General features: G+C 53.7%; 8 protein-coding genes across 8 annotated transcripts; 4 read left to right on the top strand and 4 right to left on the bottom strand.

Moving 5' to 3' along the window:
* Positions 1–252: 252 nt before the first annotated feature.
* J4E87_009310 (uncharacterized protein) lies at positions 253–2,721 on the top strand (the record flags this gene model as incomplete). Its single annotated transcript, XM_049380887.1, has 6 exons — positions 253–573; positions 650–686; positions 737–1,440; positions 1,491–1,693; positions 1,880–2,457; positions 2,510–2,721. The coding sequence occupies 6 exons, from the start codon at positions 253–255 to the stop codon at positions 2,719–2,721; spliced, it is 2,055 nt and encodes a 684-aa protein (XP_049229313.1).
* An 856-nt stretch (positions 2,722–3,577) lies between these two features.
* J4E87_009309 (uncharacterized protein) lies at positions 3,578–5,906 on the bottom strand (the record flags this gene model as incomplete). The annotated part of the gene is made up of 2 exons (XM_049380886.1): positions 3,578–5,288; positions 5,350–5,906. 2 exons carry the CDS (start codon positions 5,904–5,906, stop codon positions 3,578–3,580), a joined length of 2,268 nt encoding a protein of 755 aa, XP_049229312.1.
* A 217-nt stretch (positions 5,907–6,123) lies between these two features.
* J4E87_009308 (uncharacterized protein) lies at positions 6,124–7,898 on the bottom strand (the record flags this gene model as incomplete). The annotated part of the gene is made up of 2 exons (XM_049380885.1): positions 6,124–7,638; positions 7,698–7,898. The coding sequence occupies 2 exons, from the start codon at positions 7,896–7,898 to the stop codon at positions 6,124–6,126; spliced, it is 1,716 nt and encodes a 571-aa protein (XP_049229311.1).
* Positions 7,899–8,446: 548 nt separating this feature from the next.
* On the bottom strand, positions 8,447–9,656 carry J4E87_009307 (uncharacterized protein; the record flags this gene model as incomplete). Its single annotated transcript, XM_049380884.1, has 2 exons — positions 8,447–9,288; positions 9,347–9,656. The coding sequence occupies 2 exons, from the start codon at positions 9,654–9,656 to the stop codon at positions 8,447–8,449; spliced, it is 1,152 nt and encodes a 383-aa protein (XP_049229310.1).
* Positions 9,657–11,647: 1,991 nt separating this feature from the next.
* J4E87_009306 (uncharacterized protein) lies at positions 11,648–12,421 on the top strand (the record flags this gene model as incomplete). Its single annotated transcript, XM_049380883.1, has 3 exons — positions 11,648–11,758; positions 11,805–11,865; positions 11,925–12,421. The coding sequence occupies 3 exons, from the start codon at positions 11,648–11,650 to the stop codon at positions 12,419–12,421; spliced, it is 669 nt and encodes a 222-aa protein (XP_049229309.1).
* Positions 12,422–12,885: 464 nt separating this feature from the next.
* Positions 12,886–14,152, top strand: J4E87_009305 (uncharacterized protein; the record flags this gene model as incomplete). Its single annotated transcript, XM_049380882.1, has 3 exons — positions 12,886–12,892; positions 13,112–13,621; positions 13,677–14,152. 3 exons carry the CDS (start codon positions 12,886–12,888, stop codon positions 14,150–14,152), a joined length of 993 nt encoding a protein of 330 aa, XP_049229308.1.
* Positions 14,153–14,611: 459 nt separating this feature from the next.
* Positions 14,612–16,636, bottom strand: J4E87_009304 (uncharacterized protein; the record flags this gene model as incomplete). The annotated part of the gene is made up of 5 exons (XM_049380881.1): positions 14,612–14,934; positions 15,057–15,232; positions 15,288–15,461; positions 15,524–16,239; positions 16,292–16,636. 5 exons carry the CDS (start codon positions 16,634–16,636, stop codon positions 14,612–14,614), a joined length of 1,734 nt encoding a protein of 577 aa, XP_049229307.1.
* A 982-nt stretch (positions 16,637–17,618) lies between these two features.
* On the top strand, positions 17,619–18,919 carry J4E87_009303 (uncharacterized protein; the record flags this gene model as incomplete). The annotated part of the gene is made up of 5 exons (XM_049380880.1): positions 17,619–17,643; positions 17,715–18,180; positions 18,232–18,532; positions 18,586–18,617; positions 18,670–18,919. 5 exons carry the CDS (start codon positions 17,619–17,621, stop codon positions 18,917–18,919), a joined length of 1,074 nt encoding a protein of 357 aa, XP_049229306.1.
* Positions 18,920–19,453: the final 534 nt, after the last annotated feature.

Below are 19,453 nucleotides of genomic sequence, written 5' to 3'. Positions count from 1 at the left end.
GTAGCAGCAAATGCCGACTCCACTCTGGCATGCCGACACTGACATCTCCATTCACCCCTATCTCGATATCTGGGCTGGCTCCGCAAACGCCTCCCATGTGTTTTTCAGCGCGTTATGCACACGCGACCAGCGCCCCGGACTCTACCCACGAATACGGATCGTGTGCCGAGATGGACGCCCGCTGGACGCCCGCTACGACGCCAATCTCGAGCCATCGGCGACCCCCATTGGCGCGCAAGCCAGCAACTGGCAATGGAAGTAACATCACCCCACGCGTTCACTGCGATTGCCCTGCAAACTCTGCAACAGCCGAGTGAGGCTCAGCAACGTGCGCACCTCCAAAGACCACGTCAGGGTCCTCTCATCGCCGGCTGCTCGTCGGCACACGGCGGCTCAGCTTCTGGCCCACTTCTAGAAAAAACCTCAACACCTAGGCGACGGAACGCGGATGCATTAGACTGTAGTTCCCACTCAGTCGGTGATTTTCTCGGCGCAGTAAAACAGCCCTATCCGGCCACCCTCCACCAGCAATTGGCCCGCCAAGCTCCGCGTCTGTTGCCATCTGAAATTCGGGTGGGTAGTCTAAGGCGACTTGTCTACATGCTGGCTAGCGGGCCTGGACCATGCGCCGACTGACGTGCCTCTGCAGCCCTTCAAAGCCTGCGCTGATCCGCCGCTGGGGACATGTCCCAGAGCTTTGCTTTGCGACAACTCCCCAACTCTCCCTCTCTCTCAGTCCCCCAGACCCAGGACCAAAGCGACACGCCCCTCATGTCCGACTACAGGTACGGCACGCAGTCAGATGCGTATGCCGCTGAGCACGACCACTCTCTGCGCAACGGCGCGCCCGAGAAAGAGACCAAGCTGGGCAACACCTACTCTGGATCCGGAGACGATGTCGTTCCCGCTGATGCCGACAACCTTCTGGCTGCCATGGGCTACAAGTCGGAACTGATCCGATCAAGATCCACTCTCCAGGTGGCCTTCATGTCCTTTGTCCTGGCTTCCGTCCCTTACGGCTTGGCTACTACCCTTTACTACCCTGTAGTTGGCGGAGGTCCCACCAACATCATCTGGGGATGGCTCGCCGTATCGCTTATCATTCTCGCAGTCGCCGCATCCCTTGGTGAGATCACCAGTGTCTACCCGACCAGTGGTGGTGTCTACTACCAGACCTTCATGATCACGCCGCCCGCCTATCGGAAAATCGCTTCGTGGATCTGTGGCTGGTGTTTCGTAGTTGGCAACATTACCATTACTCTATCCGTCAACTTTGCTACCGCGCTGTTCCTTGTGGCATGCGTCAATGTCTACGAAAGCGAACCTGGTGTTGGTATCATGGCAGGATCACCCTACCAGGTCTTCCTCATCTTCCTTGGCATCACACTCCTTTGCAACGCCGTGTCTGCCTTTGGAAACAAATACCTACCATGGTTGGATGTGAGATTCCCCCCAAACGGCTACCGGATGTGTTACTTACAGATATCTAGACTTTTGCCATCTTCTGGACCTTTGCTGGTGTGATTGCCATTATCGTCTGCATCCTTGCCATTGCGAAAAATGGTCGCCACAGCGCCGAATACGTCTTCACTGAATTCGACCCCTCCAACTCCGGATGGATCCCAGGATGGTCTTTCATGGTCGGATTACTGCACGCAGCCTACGCGACTTCATCGACCGGAATGATCATCTCGTGAGCCTCCCCTACTCTGCCCAAGCAACTTGCAGCAGATTTTCCTTGCCCAATGCACTTTCCCAAGCGACTATCCCATGCGACATTTCCTAAGCGACATCCCAAGCAACACTCCATCGCGACATTATACGTGTCTACAAGCGGTAATTTTTAACAACAATTGTCCAAACGCTAACACATTCGTAGCATGTGCGAAGAAGTTCGCGAACCTGCCACTCAGGTCCCCAAGGCCATGGTCGCGACCGTCGCGTTCAACACCGTTGCTGGCCTCGTCTTCCTTATCCCTCTCGTCTTCGTACTGCCCGACCAAGCCATGCTCGCAGGTCTTTTGTCCGGCCAGCCTACGCCTGTCATCATCAAGGAAGCCGTAGGGTCCTCCGCTGGTGCCATCGGACTTCTTGTTCCCCTCCTCGTCCTCGGTCTGCTTTGCGGTATCGGCTGCACGACAGCTGCGTCTCGCGCTACCTGGGCCTTCTCTCGTGACGGTGCCATTCCCGGCTACAAGCTGTGGAGGGTTGTCAACACCAACCTCGATGTCCCAGTCAACGCCATGATGCTCAGCATGGTGGTCCAGATCGCTCTCGGCCTCATCTACTTCGGTGCTGCCGCCGCTTTCAACGCCTTCTCCGGTGTTGGTGTCATTTGCTTGACATTGAGTTACGCTGCACCTATCTTTGTCTCGCTCATGACTGGCCGTAAGCAGGTCAAGGATGGCGCGTTCCATCTCGGCATGCTCGGCACGTTCTGCAACGTCGTTGCCCTTGGTATGTTACATCACTATTGCAGTGTGATAGCGCAATCGTTAACAACAAACAGCCTGGTCCGCCCTTGCAACCCCTCTGTTCTGCATGCCCACTTTCCGCGAAGTTACGCCTGCGTCCATGAACTACGCCTCCGTCGTCCTTGCCGCCGTCGTCGTCATCTCAACCATCTGGTACTTTGTCTGGGGAAAGAAGAACTACGAGGGACCTCCCACTCACGAGGATGCTGTGCTCGAGGCTAGGAGAGCCAGCATGGCCAGTCGCTGAGTTTTATCAAGCTTTAGATGAGACACAAGAGAGGCGGAAAAGATGAATGAGCCGTCTCCTGTCTCGCTACCACCAAGTGAAGCGAAACATTGACCCACATGTATATTTCCCGCAATAGCAAATTCGATACCCCCATTCATTATCTGTTAATCAGGCGTCCAAGTAACAAGTTTGCCCTTGAAAATTGAAGCACAGCGATCGCGCCCCCGTAACTTAACAGCCTTGACGTCAAGCTCCTCATCTTTACACTTAGAAGCAAAAAAAGCTTGACCATCGGACCCGCGAAAAAAACGGCACCATGCACGCGCCGCCTCCACAGCCCCATCACCATGTCCACGATATGTCACTACCTCCACAAAGCCCACAAAGTCCACAGACCTCGCAAGCAGGCTCCATGTTCCCATTTCCGCCCCCATCAGGCCCCGGCGCTTCCTCGTCGGCCAATACCGGGACCATCTCAATCTTGATTAGTGAACCCGACCCACACGTCATTTGGAGTTAGTGCAGCATAGCCGCGAAAATATTTGATGGGACCGGTGCATGCAAGCGTGCCCGCTAGACAGTCCCGCTCGGCGCTAATGCATGAGGTTCCAGTGACCTGGCATGGCGGGCTCTGGGCTGGACTGGATTGAACTGGATTGTACTGGACCCTCGTACACCTACGGTTGGATATCCGCATTCGCGCTAAGGTACCAAACCAAGGTAAGGGCGTGACGTTATACGTTAGGATTGGAGATGGACATGAGAATGAGTAAGAATAGAGGTGGAATGTACATGGATCGACAGGGTTCATCACTGTTCAAAGTGAGCGTATCTCCATCTCCATGAAGATAATAGTAGGAATTCTGCGGTTGTTCTAGATATAACGCCAACGACCCATCTCAACACCACCATCCACCCTCTTCATCACGTCTCTCAACGTGGTTTCTGCGCTTGACTCAGCGAGTTCCTTTTGTACTTCCCCGACGCGCTCAGGATGAAGGATACAGACAGGACTGCCCACAGGCGTTAGGATTCTAGATCGTGAGATGAGATCCCTAGTCGCTACGTAGGGCCGTCTCGGTCGTCGTGATATCCGTGGAGGAGGATCCGCGATAAAAGGGTCGTCTAGGGAGGTAACGTCGGCGAAGTCGTGGAGCGTAGGTGTCGTTAAAGTAGGAGTATTCCACTTCCCTACCTTCTCGTCCACTTCCTCCTCTTCTTCTTCTTCGCCCTCCGCATCATCCTCAACAACCCCATCAAACAACCTCCCCACCGGATTCCGATTCCGCACAAGAATGCTCTTCCTCTTGCCTCCATCCTTCTTCCCGTTACCAACCCCAAGTCCATGTCCATGTCCGTGTCCGTGTCCATGCGGACTAAGACTGTCCCCAAACTCAACATCCCCCCTTCTCCCGTGCCTGCCCCCATCAATACTCCCATTCCCATTCCCATTCCCATGACCACCAACACCACCCGGACTCGACGTATCCGCCTCCACCGGCGTACCAAAATTATCCCGCGAAATACTCGTTTTGATAGAGTCCGTAGCAATAGACTGCGTAATAATAGGCCGTTGGTGCACAATCGTCGAGTCTTCCGGTGGCGAAGGTAATGACAAATCAGCATCGTAGTCAATCCACGGTGCGACTTCACGGATGTTGATGCCGGGGAACGTGGTAGCTGAAGCGTGGGTGTGAGCGCTGCTGGCGTTTGAACCCGCGGGACTGGCGTGTCTGCGCGGTTCGCCGCCTGTTGTGGATACATCGGCTTTGCTGTGTGTGTTTGTGCGGCTGGGTTTTGCGGGGACGAGAAGCGTGTTGCTTTTGCTCATTGTAGCGGTGGTGGTGAGGGGGTCGGCTTCGGGGACGGATTTGGGGGATATGACGTCTTCTTTGTCGAGGACGTGGACGTGGGCTTCCTCGTCGAAGTGGAGGTGTTTGAATATGCCTTTGCGGGGTTCGAGCGATGGGGGGTCTGTCGGGAGGGGTTTGGGGACTACGTGCGGTGTGACTGGTGGTGCTGTCTTGAGTGGGGTTGAGAAATCGCCTTTGTTGGCGCCTACGGGAAGGGTGCTGTGTGACTTGCGTTTACCGTCTCGGTTGACTTTGCGGAGACGCTTGTACTCGGCGTAGTCGTCGACTTCGGTCGCTGTGGGTCGCTTGGTGACTACCGCCATGGGCACTGAGTCGGTTCTTTCAAAGAGTACGTCAAATAAGATATCGCCTTCTTTCCATTGCCCACCAGCAAGGTTACTGCTTTTGGCTTGCTTGATGGACCAGCCTCGGACGCTGTACAGGCCTTCGTATCTCACACCTGCTTTTGGTCCCCAGACGCTGTTGATGCTGTGGCTGCGAAGTACCCTGACGGGATCTCGACTCTTGGGTGTAGCAGAGGTAAGACGGAACTTACCCTTGTCATTCTGCGGAACACGGTAGGTAAAGCGTTCTTCGGACGAGGCTTCAATCTCGCCCGTATCCTTGAGTAGAAGAGCATATGCACCGTGTTTGTCGTACGTCGTACCGCCATCGCATGCCTCAAGCCCGATGATGCCAGCGTGATGTGCGAACAGAGGGTTGATCCACCACCTACAACAAACATCAGCCCCATCTGCGAGTCTCATCCAAGCAACGTTTTTGTCGAACTTACGTCCCAGCCACAAACCCCAAATCCCCCAATTTATGGCTCCTCTTCGGATGAATCTTCTCCGGACAAGTCTCCGCCCAGCGCTTCAGCAACGCCTCCCTAGAATACTCATTTACACTAGCAATCCCCTCCAACCTGCCCCCCCTCCCATACAAAAACGGATGAATCTCGCTAAACGGCCCAAACTTCGCCGTCCAACTGTCTACAATCTTGTCGCAGTCGTCGCACAACCTGCTCGGCCACCGCGTCGCCACGCCCGCAACGTCTTGCACAGCTTTGTGGATGCCGGTTGCGCGCAGGACGGAGATGGTGATGTTTTGCGCTTGGCGGAGGGCGACGAGCGTTTCGTGCAGGGTTAGCACGTCGTCTGGGCGGAGGACGTCCGGGCCGTCGCGGGCGACGCGCAGGTCGAGTTCGTCGCGGATCCAGCGGGCTATTTGTTTGAGGCGGGGGCGGGAGAGGTCTGGGTGGACGGGGGGTGTGACGGGGAAGGTGGCGGCCGTGTGGGTTGTGGATATGGTTAGGGGGCTGGAGAGGCTGTCACGGAGGGCGGGTGTCATGGTGTTGGTGTTGATATGTTGGGGGCGTCAAGATAGGGAGTCGTGTCGCATTGAATAATGGTAAGGGTTTGGCGGATAAGGAATAGGTACGGCCAGTGTATTGAATGGTGCAGTGAAAGGGTGGCTTTCGTACTGGTTCAAGGTCTGAGGTCCTGGCACCAGATACTCTTTCCTCTGCTACCAGGTTTTGAGCGACTGCCTATTCCTCTCATATATTTCAGTGTTTGCGCTTCTTCTTTTTCCGCTTCTCAGCGCTATCAGCCGCCGGTGTCTCCACAGGCTTTACTGTCTCTTCAACCATCTCATCTCCACTAAACCCATTGAACTCCTCATCTTCAACTTCAGCGACTGCAGTTTCCATGATCGGTGCTGAATGTGAACTACCATCCCTGACAAAGGCAGCAACGAAGAAACCCATCGTGCCTTCTTCCGTACCCTTATCACACCGAATGCACGCTTCCAGTACGTCACTTTTCAAAGATTCATCCACATCAATCTCCAGTTTCTCGTCCTCCCACACCCCACGTCTATGCCACCTCTTCATTCCATCGACTTGCTGATCTCTCTTGAGAATCGACCAGCCCCGTTCTTTTGCGACCGAAGACGCTAGTGCTTGGAAGACAACACCTTCGTTCTCTTCGAAATGTATGGAACATGTGGAGTACGTGATCTTATGCGCGTTCTCAAATCGCATAGCATGATTGAGGATGTGGAGCTGGAAGGATGATAGAGCTGTCAGTCGCTCGGCTAGCTTGCCGTGCATTGGTGTCTCTTCAGGTGTTGATTCATCCATATCCAAGTCAAGCGTCGCTGAAGGGTCAGCTTCCTTAGGCTCGTCGTCTCTCTTCCGCTTCTTGCCTTTCTCAGGCTTTTGCGGTGCTGGGCGACTGTTTGGTGATTCTGGTAGATGCATCTTGATCGCATCGTCACGTCCAACTATGCCAGTACCGGAGCAACTGGGGTCGAGCAGTATAGCACCGACGTTGGCATACTCGTCGGATCCAGGCTTCGCAGCGATAAAGTCGCTACTGCCCTTGACCTGAACGATGCTGTCCGCTGATGCGAGCTTGACCATCTTCTGCAACGTGAAGGTTCTGCCCTTGTCGCGCTCGAACGCAATAACCTTCTGTTCTTCACCCGGTCGCCTGCGGTCCGATACGATAGCTGCCAGATGTGTTGTCTTGTTGCCTGGTGCCGCTGTAGCATCGATAACGTCGCCATCGTCAGGCTGCGGATCTAGCAGATAGGCAGGGAAGCACGAAGCCTTGTCCTGGAATATAATCTGACCCTTTGTGTACGCGACTGACCTGCTTAGATCGATCTTAGAGGGTAAGGCGAGTAGGTTCGGTATGTTGGGGTCTTCGTAGTATATCTTCGACTTCTTAGGCGCAGAAAGAACTTCGCTCAGATCCTCAGTCTTGACAAATCCGGCAAATGTGGTCGATAGCTGTTGCTGCAACGTCGTCTTGACGGTATTGATGCGCACCCAGCGAGGATGGCGGCTCTTGGGCGCATCACCCTCATCCTTCTCAAGCTCGCCATCATTAACAGCCTCCCTGAATGCCTCTATAGTCGCGTATCCGTATCGTATGCGGGCTTTCGTGAGCTCGGCGCTCAGACGGGCTTTGTGTCTGGTAATGGCGAGTTTGAGGACATGGTTGGCGGCTGCCGCAACACCGTTCTTCGCGAGCAGCAGATCGTGGGTAAGAAGGAGAGCGAGGATTGGTGTAAGCTATTCAAAATACATTAACATCAGGATGCGACGCAGAATATTGCCAGTAAACTACCCACCTTCCTCTCCTCTGCCAGCAATTTGGTCTTCTCAATCACATCCTTGAGCACAATGGACCATTTTGACGTTTCCGCAATGAGCGCAAACAATTGGCCTGGTGTGCTTTTCAAGTCTTTCTTGCCGTATATGCGCGACTTGAGAGACCCGCCTGTGTTCTCGGTGTTTGCGAGGACCGCCGCGGCTTCGTAGTAGAGTGACATGGAAGCTGTCGCATGCGCATGCGAGAGAAGAGTCGCGAACTTTTTGGCGTTAGGCCCGAGCTCCGACTCTTTCCCCACACATCTCCGCGCGCCTGGACCCACGCGACGTAGGCATTCGTGAATGTGCGATACGACGCAGCTGCTAGATTACCCATAATAGACAGGATATGATTTCACGAAACCTTGACACGCGGCATTGCTAGTCAAGTTATGACATTTTTGTTCGAAAATACCACTGGCCAACAAGCCATGCTCATGTGTGATGGCAGCACAACGGGTTATCTGGGTCATTTTGGGAGCATAAATTGTAATCAATCCCGCGTGCATGCACGGTGGTGTTGTATTCTCATACGTGAGCCAGCAATCGTAACGCCGTGATATGCGTTTTCATGTGTGTGGAAATGACCTCCAACGCCCCCAAAATATCCTGTATCTGATGTTTCTGTAGTTGAAGAGGCACCAAAGTACACAATTGCTCCAGGCAGCATGCTAACTGCGAATCGCAGGGGTATATATCAGCTATAGTAGATAGCGCGTAGACAAGTCATCTACGCCTTCTTGATCCTTTCCTCGTAGGCTGACCAAGCAGCTTTTCTGTATCGTTCTGCCTCCGCCTTGCGGTCTTGTGCGCGCACGATGCCTCGTCCGACAATGATGACGTCGCAGCCTTGCTCAAAGATCAGCTTGCGAGGAGTGTTGTATTGTTGGCCTAGAGCATCGCCCAGCTTCTTGCCTTCCTGGCCTGGCGGCGGGAGCTGGCAGCCCGGTGTCATGGTAATGAAGTTGTCCTCTGGCTCGGTGTTCAAGCTTCGTTGCGCAATGAAGCCCATGACAAACTCGGGACGGCTGCGTGCAATCTCGACGGTCCGCTTCTGGTATTCGGGTGTCATGAGGTGGCCCTCAGAGCTCATCTCGGCAAGCAACAGAAGCGACCGGAGGAACGGTGGTGGGCCAAGTCGGATGAGCTCTGTTGCTACGTCCAAGTTGAAGACTTCTTCTCCGTTGGCATTTGGCTCTGGACGCGGCGATATGCTCTCTGTGCGCATGGATATCGAGGTTGTCACGCTGACGACGCTGTGCTTGCGGTCGGCAGCCTTGATGCTCAGCCGCCTCTCCTCGCCCTCCATCTCGATGGGTGACTCAATCGCCGAGTTTCTTTGTTGTTGTACGAATTGATCGTCCTCTTCGTCATCATCGTCGTCGAGGCCATTGATTTGCCGTGTGGCAGAGATTTCGGTGTTTACGGACGTGTTGTACTTGGCGATGGTGGCATCGGCAGCCTTCTCGAGCGCGGTGACGATGGCCGGGCCAGGAATGACATGCGCGTTGGTGATCTCGGCCCAAAGCGCAATGCGGTGGTGTCCAGAAGTGTACTGCTTCTGTACGGTTTCTGTGCTGTGTTAGAGACTGCCCCGCCAGTGAACATCCTACGAGCCAACATGACATACCACCAATGTCCGCAAACTTTCGGTCTTCGAAGATGAGGAACCATTTCCGCTTGGCAATCTCTCTCAGTGCCTGTGCTGTCCTGTCTGACCAGTCGACGACAATGTCGCAGTGCGTCTTGAGCACGCAGATTGAGTCACCAACATCTTCGGCCAGTTGGAGGAGTTCGGCCGACGTCTCGACATCGGCGGAGAGGCAGAGGTTCGTCTGCTTGACGGATATGAGGCTCAATAGGTAGGAAGCCAAGGGCCCGGTCGTGGGTAGTGAGGCGCGCGCACGGTACGTGCTGGTGAGGCTCGGGTGGGAAGACATGACGGCGATCGGTGATGGACGCCCGCCGGATTTTGGCTTGTGTGTTTGAGAAGGGCCGATATATAGCCAACGCGTGTGAAGGAATGGATCGGCAGCGTCGTGTTGTTTGGCGAGTGTCTCCGCGGGGATGTCTTCTGGTGAGGGGCACTGCTGTCGACGGAGGAAGGAGCGATGGACAGATCGGCAGGTGCGATGAGGCGTGTTATACAAAAAAGAAAGCCACCCAGGGATGAAGGGGAAATAGCAGCCAAGTCAGAAATATAGCAATGGAAGGCTAACGTCGACGGTCCCGTCGTCGCAGGTCGAGGACGCGGGCGCCGACAGGCAGTGCGCACAAAAATTGCGCCTGTTCCTGGCACGGCCCGCTCAGCGCTGGTCGCAGATCATGTCTAGACGCGCATTCGAACCGAAACCGTCATGCACCGCAGCCAGCGACCGCCCATAGACGCCAGAAGTGCCACCCAAGCTGCGGCCTGCCCGGCTACCGCTCTTTGCACCACGGGCCTAGCCATGCACCTCTGCACTGACCGGATGAGCCTCCACTTCCCTCACGCCTGCAATAGCTGTCTCTTAACCACTTCATCCGCTTCACCACCTCGTATTCGCGATCCTGCACCGCCTCCTGACCGGCGCTTTACTCATGTTCAGGGCTATTCGGCCATACTGCTAGCGTTGCCAACCGACTGCATGTCGCTTCCTCCTGTCATTACCCCAGCCACCATCCCGCTGTAAACCACCATGCCGTAGCCAGCGCTTCAAGCGCCACCGTAGTGCTGCCAGACACCCCACCGCAACGTTACGCCTGTCATCCGATTATTGCAGCCTCCTCGCCGAATTGCTCAACCTCAATTGCGCCGCTCCGAGATATCAACACGTCGACTCAAGACCTTGGCAACGGCTGCACGCCTGCAGCTCGCCAACAGTCCCGATTCGTGTGCTGCCTGCGTGTGCTCCATCGGAAAGTGGGGCCCAGAGGCGACGTCGTATCATGCCCGCATCGCGATCCCCGGTTCTGATGAGTTGGTCGGTCCGTTGCTTGATTGTTGATATTGCCTCCCGTCGCTTTGGTGCTGCGTTCGCCTCGGAAGGATAGATATCCCGTCGCTATTATGGCCGTAGTGGTAAACGATGTCAAGCCAAGGAACCCTCGCTCGGCTTCATTTTGTTCGGATCGTGAACTCTACAGCTGACGAAAATATGTGGAAATGAGAAGCCCAGAACACGCGTCAAATGGGCGTTCCTGACAAATCCAAAGGAATCTGATTGTCTGGTCTGTAGGTTGCCAGTCTACTACCCGCCGTTGCTCAGTTCAACTTCTCTTTCCATCACAACTAACATTTAGACATCCCAAGGTATTCAATGTTCATCTCAGTATGCTTGCCGTCGTTTCTTCTCTTCACGAAAGCATCAGTATCAAAAACTCATACCACTCGTCTCAAACTCATTATGCCAATGTCTACGAGGTCCCCGCTGTGGCGGCATGTTTCTTATGTCAATATGGTGTAGCAATACTGCGACTATTCTTACAACAGCCTGAAGATATACATTTCGACTCACGTCAACTCATATCAAAATATACCCTAGTGAGTATTGTTTGGCTATGTTCTGGTGTTCGTGGGTACTCAATCGTAGTCACCGTAGCATTGCCATGCGAAGGTCCACACATGACCTTCATGTTGCCCATCACTACCATACCTTTCCTCACCTCGAATAGGCAACAGCAATGGACGTACGACTACTCGACGAATGAGAGCGTCGGAATTCGAGCTTGACAACCTAGAGGTAATTTCCCGTTTGCGCGTTGCGCGAATTCCAACTTCACTGCGTCTTCTTCCACAATAACAACCCCACATTTATTCCCTCACAACAACTTCCTTCTTCCTTCCCTCTTCCCTTTACCCACAGCTTCCAACAGCTTCATTCCAAACTCCGCGCTTTGCAGCTTACTTCTTCCTTCTTCAATCAAAACCACTCCCACATACATCGTCAAGATGCCTCCCAAGAAAGAGGTCGTTGCGGGTGAGGCTCTGCTCTCCGGTTTCCAGGACAAGGAGACCAAGCTGCTGGCCGCGGCCTTCCTGAGCTCCACTGCCCCCGACAAGGTATGTCACATTATGAATGGTGTCTATTATATGCTAACCTGGATAGTTCGACTACGACGTCATGGCCACGCTTACGGGCAACACTGCTGGCTCACTCAAGAAGATGTGTAAGTACTACCACATCAGTAGCATATGAACTACGCTAATGAGATACCCCATCACACAGGGCCCCCGGTCAAGAAGAAGGCTCTCGAGGCCCATCCCTCGTTCGCCGCCTTCTTAGGACAAGCCGGTGTCGCTGCCCCTGCTTCTGCCGGTGGTGATCCTAAGCCTGCTGCCGCCGCCAAGGTCACTAAGAAGCGCAAGGCTGCTTCCGAGGTCCCTGAAGATGCTGAGGATGGCGCCGAGGATGTTGCTCCTCCCGCTTCCGCCGCTGACAAGTCTGAGGCCGAGAAGTCCGACTCCAAGAAGAAGGCTCCGCCTGCCAAGAAGGAGAAGAAGGGCCCTACCAAGAAGCGCGTTCCCGTCAAGGGCCCAAACGCCCCAAAGAAGGCAGCCAAGAAGGAGCCCGCCTCTGAGGAAGAAGTGGTCAAGGACAAGTCTGCCGAAGACTCCGCCGACGGCGGCGACGGTCTCGGTGAGTACTCCTACCTCAAAAACCTTGAGACCTGGTTGAACAATACTGACAGTCAGTTAGGCGGCGAGATGGAAGACGACATCTAGAGACGCTCATCACTTCTTGCAGGCGCTCTGAGTTCCTGACGTTGTACACACGCAAATGGTAGGCATTTCCACGTCACTGTACTCAACAATGGGACCGTATTCTTACATCAACAGGAGTTTCTGGGTTGCGCACGATAGCATTGTGTGTCCTTTGGGTATATGATGAGTTGTGTGTTGGCGAAAGGAGTTTCTGGGTGGATGGTATGGCATGATATGACAGTGATGATACCCCGGTGTTAAGGCTATGAGGGCTTTTGACGTATTTTGTTGGGTATGGCACGCACTCTTCGCGTAGTCGAATCAACGATGATACATTCTACTTCCTACTTCCAAGGTTCTGTGTGTTCGTGAATGTGCCGTGATGAATGTACTGCCAATTTCGAGGAAGATTTTTGTGCCATTCGCTCTCGGTACCGTATATAAACGTGAAGAGTAGTACGTGGATGGCGGTTTACTTTGTGCCTATGTATTGTAAATCGTGTCGCGACTCATGGTGTTGACATGTAATCAGGCACACGGACCAGCCGCACAAAGCTGTATCACGGCAAAATTCCGCCCTCTCAAACCATCTTACAAACCCTCAACATGCCACCGACGCCCACGACTCGTACGCTGACAACTCAAATGCCGAAGCCGACAATGCATTCTTTCCTTCTGAGCATGAATATATGCCGCGTTCAGTCCCTACAGCTGCCAGGAACATGAGATTCACGCGCACCTCATCATTCTTCGCAACCATCTTCGGCCTCCAACGAACCACATCCGCGGATCTCTCATCCAGCAACACAACTTTCAACCCCCTCCAAGGAATCCAGCAATTCCCAATCTCGTCCTACAGCTCCAATATGACGCGTCCCGCACCCGTCATCTCGCTCTCGCACGGCGGCGGCCCCATGCCCTTACTCGGCGACCCCTCGCACGCCGCCATCACCAAGTCGCTCAAGACAAAGGTACCCAAGATACTCAAACTGGGGACGCCTGAAGCGCCGAAAGCAATTGTGCTGGTAACGGCGCATTGGAGCACGAGCAAAGTGACCGTATCCAGCGGCTCGAAACACGAACTCCTCTACGATTACTACGGCTTCCCACCAGAATCCTACGAGATCAAACACGACGCGCCAGGCAGTCCTGAAGTCGCAGAGCAAGTAGCACAAGCCCTCAAAGACGCCGGTATCGAGTGCGAGAAAGACGACAAAAGACGTACGTTCTCCCCAACCTTCTCTTTTCCCCACAATTTCTAACAACATCACCACAGCATGGGACCACGGCGTCTTCGTCCCGATGAAACTCATCGACCCCACCGCCGCTATTCCCATAATCCAACTCTCAGTCCTCTCCTCCGAGTCCCCCACCCAATCCTACGCCATCGGCCGCGCCCTCTCCTCGCTCCGCACCCAAAACATCGCCATCATCGGCAGCGGCTTCGCTACATTCCACAATCTGCGTCTCATGTTCGATGGCACGTCACGGAACCCAGAGTTCAAGGCGCTGAACAAGGAGTGGAGTGGTGCTGTTACGGACGCGGCTATGACGGAGAGCGAGCAGGAGAGGGAACGCAAGTTTGAGCATTGGAGAAGTTGGCCGGGCGCTTATACTATGCATCCGCGCGGTGGGGCGGAGCACTTTTTGCCGTTGATTGTTGCTGCGGGGGCGGCTGCGGGGAGCAAGGGGAGGAGTTATGCGGATGATTTTATGGGGACGGATATGTGGAGTTATTATTGGGAGGAGTGAGGGGGTGATGCAGGGGAGGTGATGTAGGATAATGGGTGGTAATCAGGGAAGTGAGTGAGCAATACAATTTCTCCTGTAAAGCTTCATTCTGATATGAAACTTTGGAGGAGAAACTGTATTGCTCACTTACTTCTCTGATTATCATCCATTAACGCTGTATGAGGTTTCATACAGAGGTGGTGATATAGGGTAGTAGATAATAATTAGGGAAGGAAGTGAGCAATTGAGTCTGTACTTGAAGTCACTCACCGGAGTATCATCAAAAACAGACTCAATTGCTCACTTACTTCCCTGAGTATCATCCATTAACGCTGTAGAAGAGTATGTCGCGTCAGTGAGACTTCGTTACCCTACAACATCTTCAAGCTGTAAGCCATGCTAGCTATCATATCCACACCCATCTGTTTGGTATCATAGATCCATCAAATCCACTCTCATCCCACACCCACCCCTCCCTTCTCACCCCTGAATAGGCTTCAACCCATACCACCCAATAACCCCCATCCCGCCAAACGCACTCAAACAACTAAACACCAACGCCACAATCCCCCTCGCCGTGAACCCCTCCGGTAACCGCCCCGGACTCTTGTTCTCACCGCTCAGATCCTCGTAATCAACCGTGTTGCCCGCTGCGTTTCCCTGCGTGGGTACATGACCCGTCTCACACACGTCCCAATGCGATTGCGGGATCGCGTTGTTGGAGGAAGAAGGGGAGAGTTGGGCTTGGACGGCGAGCGGGGCTTCGATCATTGTGGCGGTTAGCCCGGAGGCTACGTGCCATTCTATGTGGCAATGGAAGAGCCAGACACCTTGGGGGGATGTCAGTATGCTGAATTATGGAAACACGCAAAGGCGATGTCGTTGGGGAAACGCAGATTGTGGTATCTATGGGAAGGTTTCTTACCAGGGTTGTCAGATCGGAAACGCAGCACGATGTGTCCGTTTGGTCGGACGAGGACGGTGTCGCGTCGCATGGGTGTTGAGGGGGGTGTTGTTGTGTTGGTGGGGTCGTAGAAGCCTGCGTCGTCGTCGCTGCGGGTTACGACTTGGAAGGCGTGGCCGTGGAGATGGAAGGGGTGTCTGGGAATGGGTGTTAGTATGAATGCATCATCTACACTTTGACTGATATACGCACTTTCCAGGGTCATCATTGTTTAGTACGATCTCTACAACTTCGTTCTGAGCAAGTACGAACGCGTTTGTGTTGCTGCCGTAGATGGTGGGGTTGGTTGCGTTGGGCCCGGTGGAGAGGACGGTGTACAAGGTGGGTACCTTGGGGATGACGTAAGTTACGTCGTTGAAGAAAGCGCTGACGAATGTTAGTTCCTAGTAGTCCAAGTCCAAGCATGAGACAGTAGATCAGCGACTCACTAATTTGCTCCATCGTCGAGGTTATCCATTTTCAAGTCCAGCGTGATAGACCGATCAACATGATCAAACAGCTCTTCCTTATCGTGCGGTACCAAAGCGAAATCATCAAAAGGCTCAAATTCTGATATCTTCTTCGCGGCAGGCATATCCTTTTTGTCATCATAAACAAGCCATCCCGTGACATTGGGATTCAGCCCATCGGGTATAGCATCGAACAGATCCTGGTCCATGCTTCCTACGAAAGCGAAGTTGGAATTGGTGTCGTTCTTGGCAGTGACGAGAACACTATACCGCTGCGCTGCGGTCAGGTAGATCATATCTGCCTCCATGGGTTCCGTGTACACGCCATCGACCTCGACAACGCGCATGGTATGATCCTCGAACCAGACGTACTGGGCAGCGAAGGCACCCATGTTGACCAAGCGGAAGAGATATGTCTTTCCCGGCTGGATGGCGACAGTTAAGTTTTGAGTGTCATTGAGCAATGCGGCTTGAGGGACGGGCTCCGCGCCGGAAGGATTGGCGATGTTGATGAATTCGTCCAAGAGATTGTGCATGAGATCGTGGTACCAATCAGAAAGTGTTATGACGACTTCTTCGTCGTAGAGATCTTTGAATGGGTCTTCGGGATCATGCACAATGAGAGGGCCACGAAGACCATCTGGGTATTGGCCGCGCTCATGGCTGTGGTACCAATATGTGCCGGGTTGGTCGACCTAGTTAGGTTAAAGACTGCAATGACTATCCATCAGAGGCTGCGCAACTCACGGTGAAGTTGTATGTGAAGGAGCTGCCTGGAGGGATACCGCATTGTGTGACAGCAACAGGGCCGTCCATATGCGTAGTTCCATTCATGTACAGGCCATGGAAATGTAGACTCGTCGACTCATTTCCTAGAGAGTTCTTTGCGTTGACGATGACCTGATCGCCTTTCGTGACTACGATGGGTGGTAAAGGCCATTGGCCGTTGATGCCAATAACTGGGCGCGTTCCCTGCCCATCGGGGTTCGCATAAGTCCATGCTATGTCGAAGTCATATGTGACGGTCGCGCAGGTAGTGACTGATAGTAGTAGGGAGAGCGGAAGGAGGAGGCTCGATATTGAGAGTGCCATGATGGCGCACGAAGCGAGTGCTGAGGATCAGATGCAGTCAGACCTCGTCGCTGATGATCAGGCTGCTGTGAGTACGACTGTACTAAGGAAGTTCATGTGCTACACCCACGTTAGTGCCGATGCAAGAACACTCTCGTCAGACGCAGGACGTAAGATCCGACGTGCGGAGATCAGATAAGACTCTCTAAGCATTTAGCCTCCACCGTCTCAAGCCCGCATGCTTCGGCGCCGAGTTATCAGATCATGAGCCCATGTTCTCGACGGTCTGAAGGCGGCCACAAAGTGTCGCAAAGCGGGGCTTCTGTGTTTTTCCCTCACGAACTAGACTTACCTCGGCCTGACGTGTTTGATCATCCCAGTATCAGATTGAATTTTCCACGTCTTGGGTAACGACTAGCGAGTTTGTCGAGCTTGATTTGCTGTGGGGTGACATTCACCGGGTGTTATCGGTCCATCTGATAATCTGGACCATGATCGGCCAGGGTCTGGGGTAAGCGACGGCGCCGAAGGACCAATAAGCCTGCGCTAGTCCGCGCCACGAAGTCTTGATTGGATTTGGCGTGCTGGGCATGTGAAGGTGCGGATCAGATAACTCGGAGGTTTGAGAGGGTATTGGAGCATCTGTGGTCGGAAACAGAGAGGAGAAATGGGACTGAGGTTGGGTGTAGATGCCTATCGCCAGGAGAGGACAACCAGAGATATCGCAGTCGGAGTCGCAGCCGACGCAGCACAAAGCTGAAGCATGATCGGTCCGTCGTGATACCGGGAGAAACTCAAATTAAGAGGCAGGGTCGTCGTGCATGCCCGAACTTCGGCTCTTGTCTAACGCTATCGACACGAACGGCAGGCGCGTGTTAGCCACCCTCAGCTTCGGGAGTCGCTGCATGTCCACCCATCTGATTAGATCCGTCCTTTGTTCTTTATCAAATACCCAGTGAGGGTAAGAAATAACGCAACTTTGACAGTCTCAAGGTCCCTCAAGATGCCGAACGTCTTTGCTGTGCCAGGTATGTATGCGAGAACAGTCGGCTTCCACCTTGCGGTGCAGACCACGCCATCATTGCTAACACTGATCAAGTCTTCTTCATTTGCTTCCGCGAGTGTCTAGAAACGAGCATCATCGTCTCGGTGCTCCTCGCATTCCTCAAGCAAACCCTCGGCCCAGAACATGACGCGACAGTCCACAAACGACTCGTACGCCAGGTCTGGTATGGCGTTGGGGCGGGTGTTCTGATCTGCTTGGTCATCTGCGCCGGCGTCATTGGCACCTTCTACACTGCTGGACGCAATGCCTTCGAAGCTGCAGAAAACATTTGGGAAGGCGCCTTCGCAATCCTCGCAAGTGTCATCATCACTATGATGGGAGCTGCTCTGCTCCGCGTTAGCAAACTCCAAGACAAATGGCGTGTGAAGATTTCCAAAGTACTGGAGCAAAAGGATTCGAAACTACCAATCAAGGGTAGGTTAAAGCGATGGTCGGAAAAGTACGCCATGTTCATCCTGCCTTTCGTTACTGTGCTTCGCGAAGGCATCGAAGCAGTGCTGTAAGTTACTTCAGTCTTGTCTCTACATCGCAGAGCTGAACAGTCCATCAGGTTTATCGCAGGTGTCGGACTCGGTGCGCCAGCGACCAGCTTCCCTCTCGCCGTACTCTGTGGTCTCGGTGCGGGTGCCTTGGTCGGATTTCTCATCTACAAGGGCGGCAACAAGACTTCGCTACAAATCTTCCTCGTCATCTCGACGTGCTTCCTCTACCTGGTTGCAGCGGGTCTGTTCTCCAAAGGTGTCTGGAATCTCGAACAGAATGCCTGGGTCAAGCTCGCTGGCGAGGGTGCTGCAGAAGCCGGTGCCGGTCCTGGTAGCTACGATATCAGGAAGAGTGTGTGGCACGTAAACGTAGGTCTTTGTTCTGACAGTAGCCGAAGATCGTATGCTGACTGCTACATCAGTGTTGCTCACCATTGGAAAACGGCGATGGCGGGTAAGTCATGCACTCCCATTCAGATATTCTCTCGCTGACAACTTCGGCTCAGTTGGGGTATCTTCAACTCTCTTTTCGGCTGGCAAAACAGCGCGACCTACGGCTCCGTCATCTCATACAACCTATACTGGCTCGTCGTCATCATCGGTTTCGGCTTCCTAGGGTGGAAAGAAAGCAAGAGCAGCCCCCCTCACAGCGCGCAAGCCGAGAGCATTTCTTCCAGCGAAGAACGCGAAATCACAGGAAAGAAGTCCAGCGGCGAAGGCATCACAACCACGACGGCTGTACGAGAAGTTGATTAGACTAGGTGAGAAATCGTCGCCTCGAATATCGAGGCTGTGAAATTGTGTTGAGCGTATTTATAGATCTAGTGGGAGGCCTCGCTGTCAGCTAATTGGGACGATTGAGGGAAAAAGCTTGTTCGGGGCCAAAGTGGGCCCTAATGCAACCCACTCTAAACGAGGCCTAGGCCGTCCCAAACATTCCCGCACCGAATCCAAGATAACCGCCCCCCTGAATATCATCCGAAACACCCTGAGATTGTGGCCCTCATCGCAGTTTGCACATCGAACGCGTGTCGTTGATCTTTTGCTTGTGGGTCCCCCGATTGATGGTTTGCGTTGACCTGACGATCATGTTGGGGGGCACCGTTTGACAGATCTTCAGCTTACCTGCAAGGCGCTCAACGGTTTTCGTTACTAAAAACAAAAATACCACGGCATGGCGCAAGAACAGCGAAGATGACGGGCTGACACGACATTATTACCCATGCGCTGGAGCCGAGTTTCGTGGCGGAGTATACGCGTTCGGGTGTTGATGCACAAATTGAAGTATAC

The sequence above is a fragment of the Alternaria ethzedia genome, assembly GCF_023757985.1.
Source record: "Alternaria ethzedia strain BMP 0044 chromosome Unknown scaffold_34, whole genome shotgun sequence".
In the NCBI taxonomy this organism is placed as follows: Eukaryota; Fungi; Ascomycota; class Dothideomycetes; order Pleosporales; family Pleosporaceae; genus Alternaria; species Alternaria ethzedia.
This window is presented reverse-complemented; position numbering and strand designations above follow the sequence as displayed.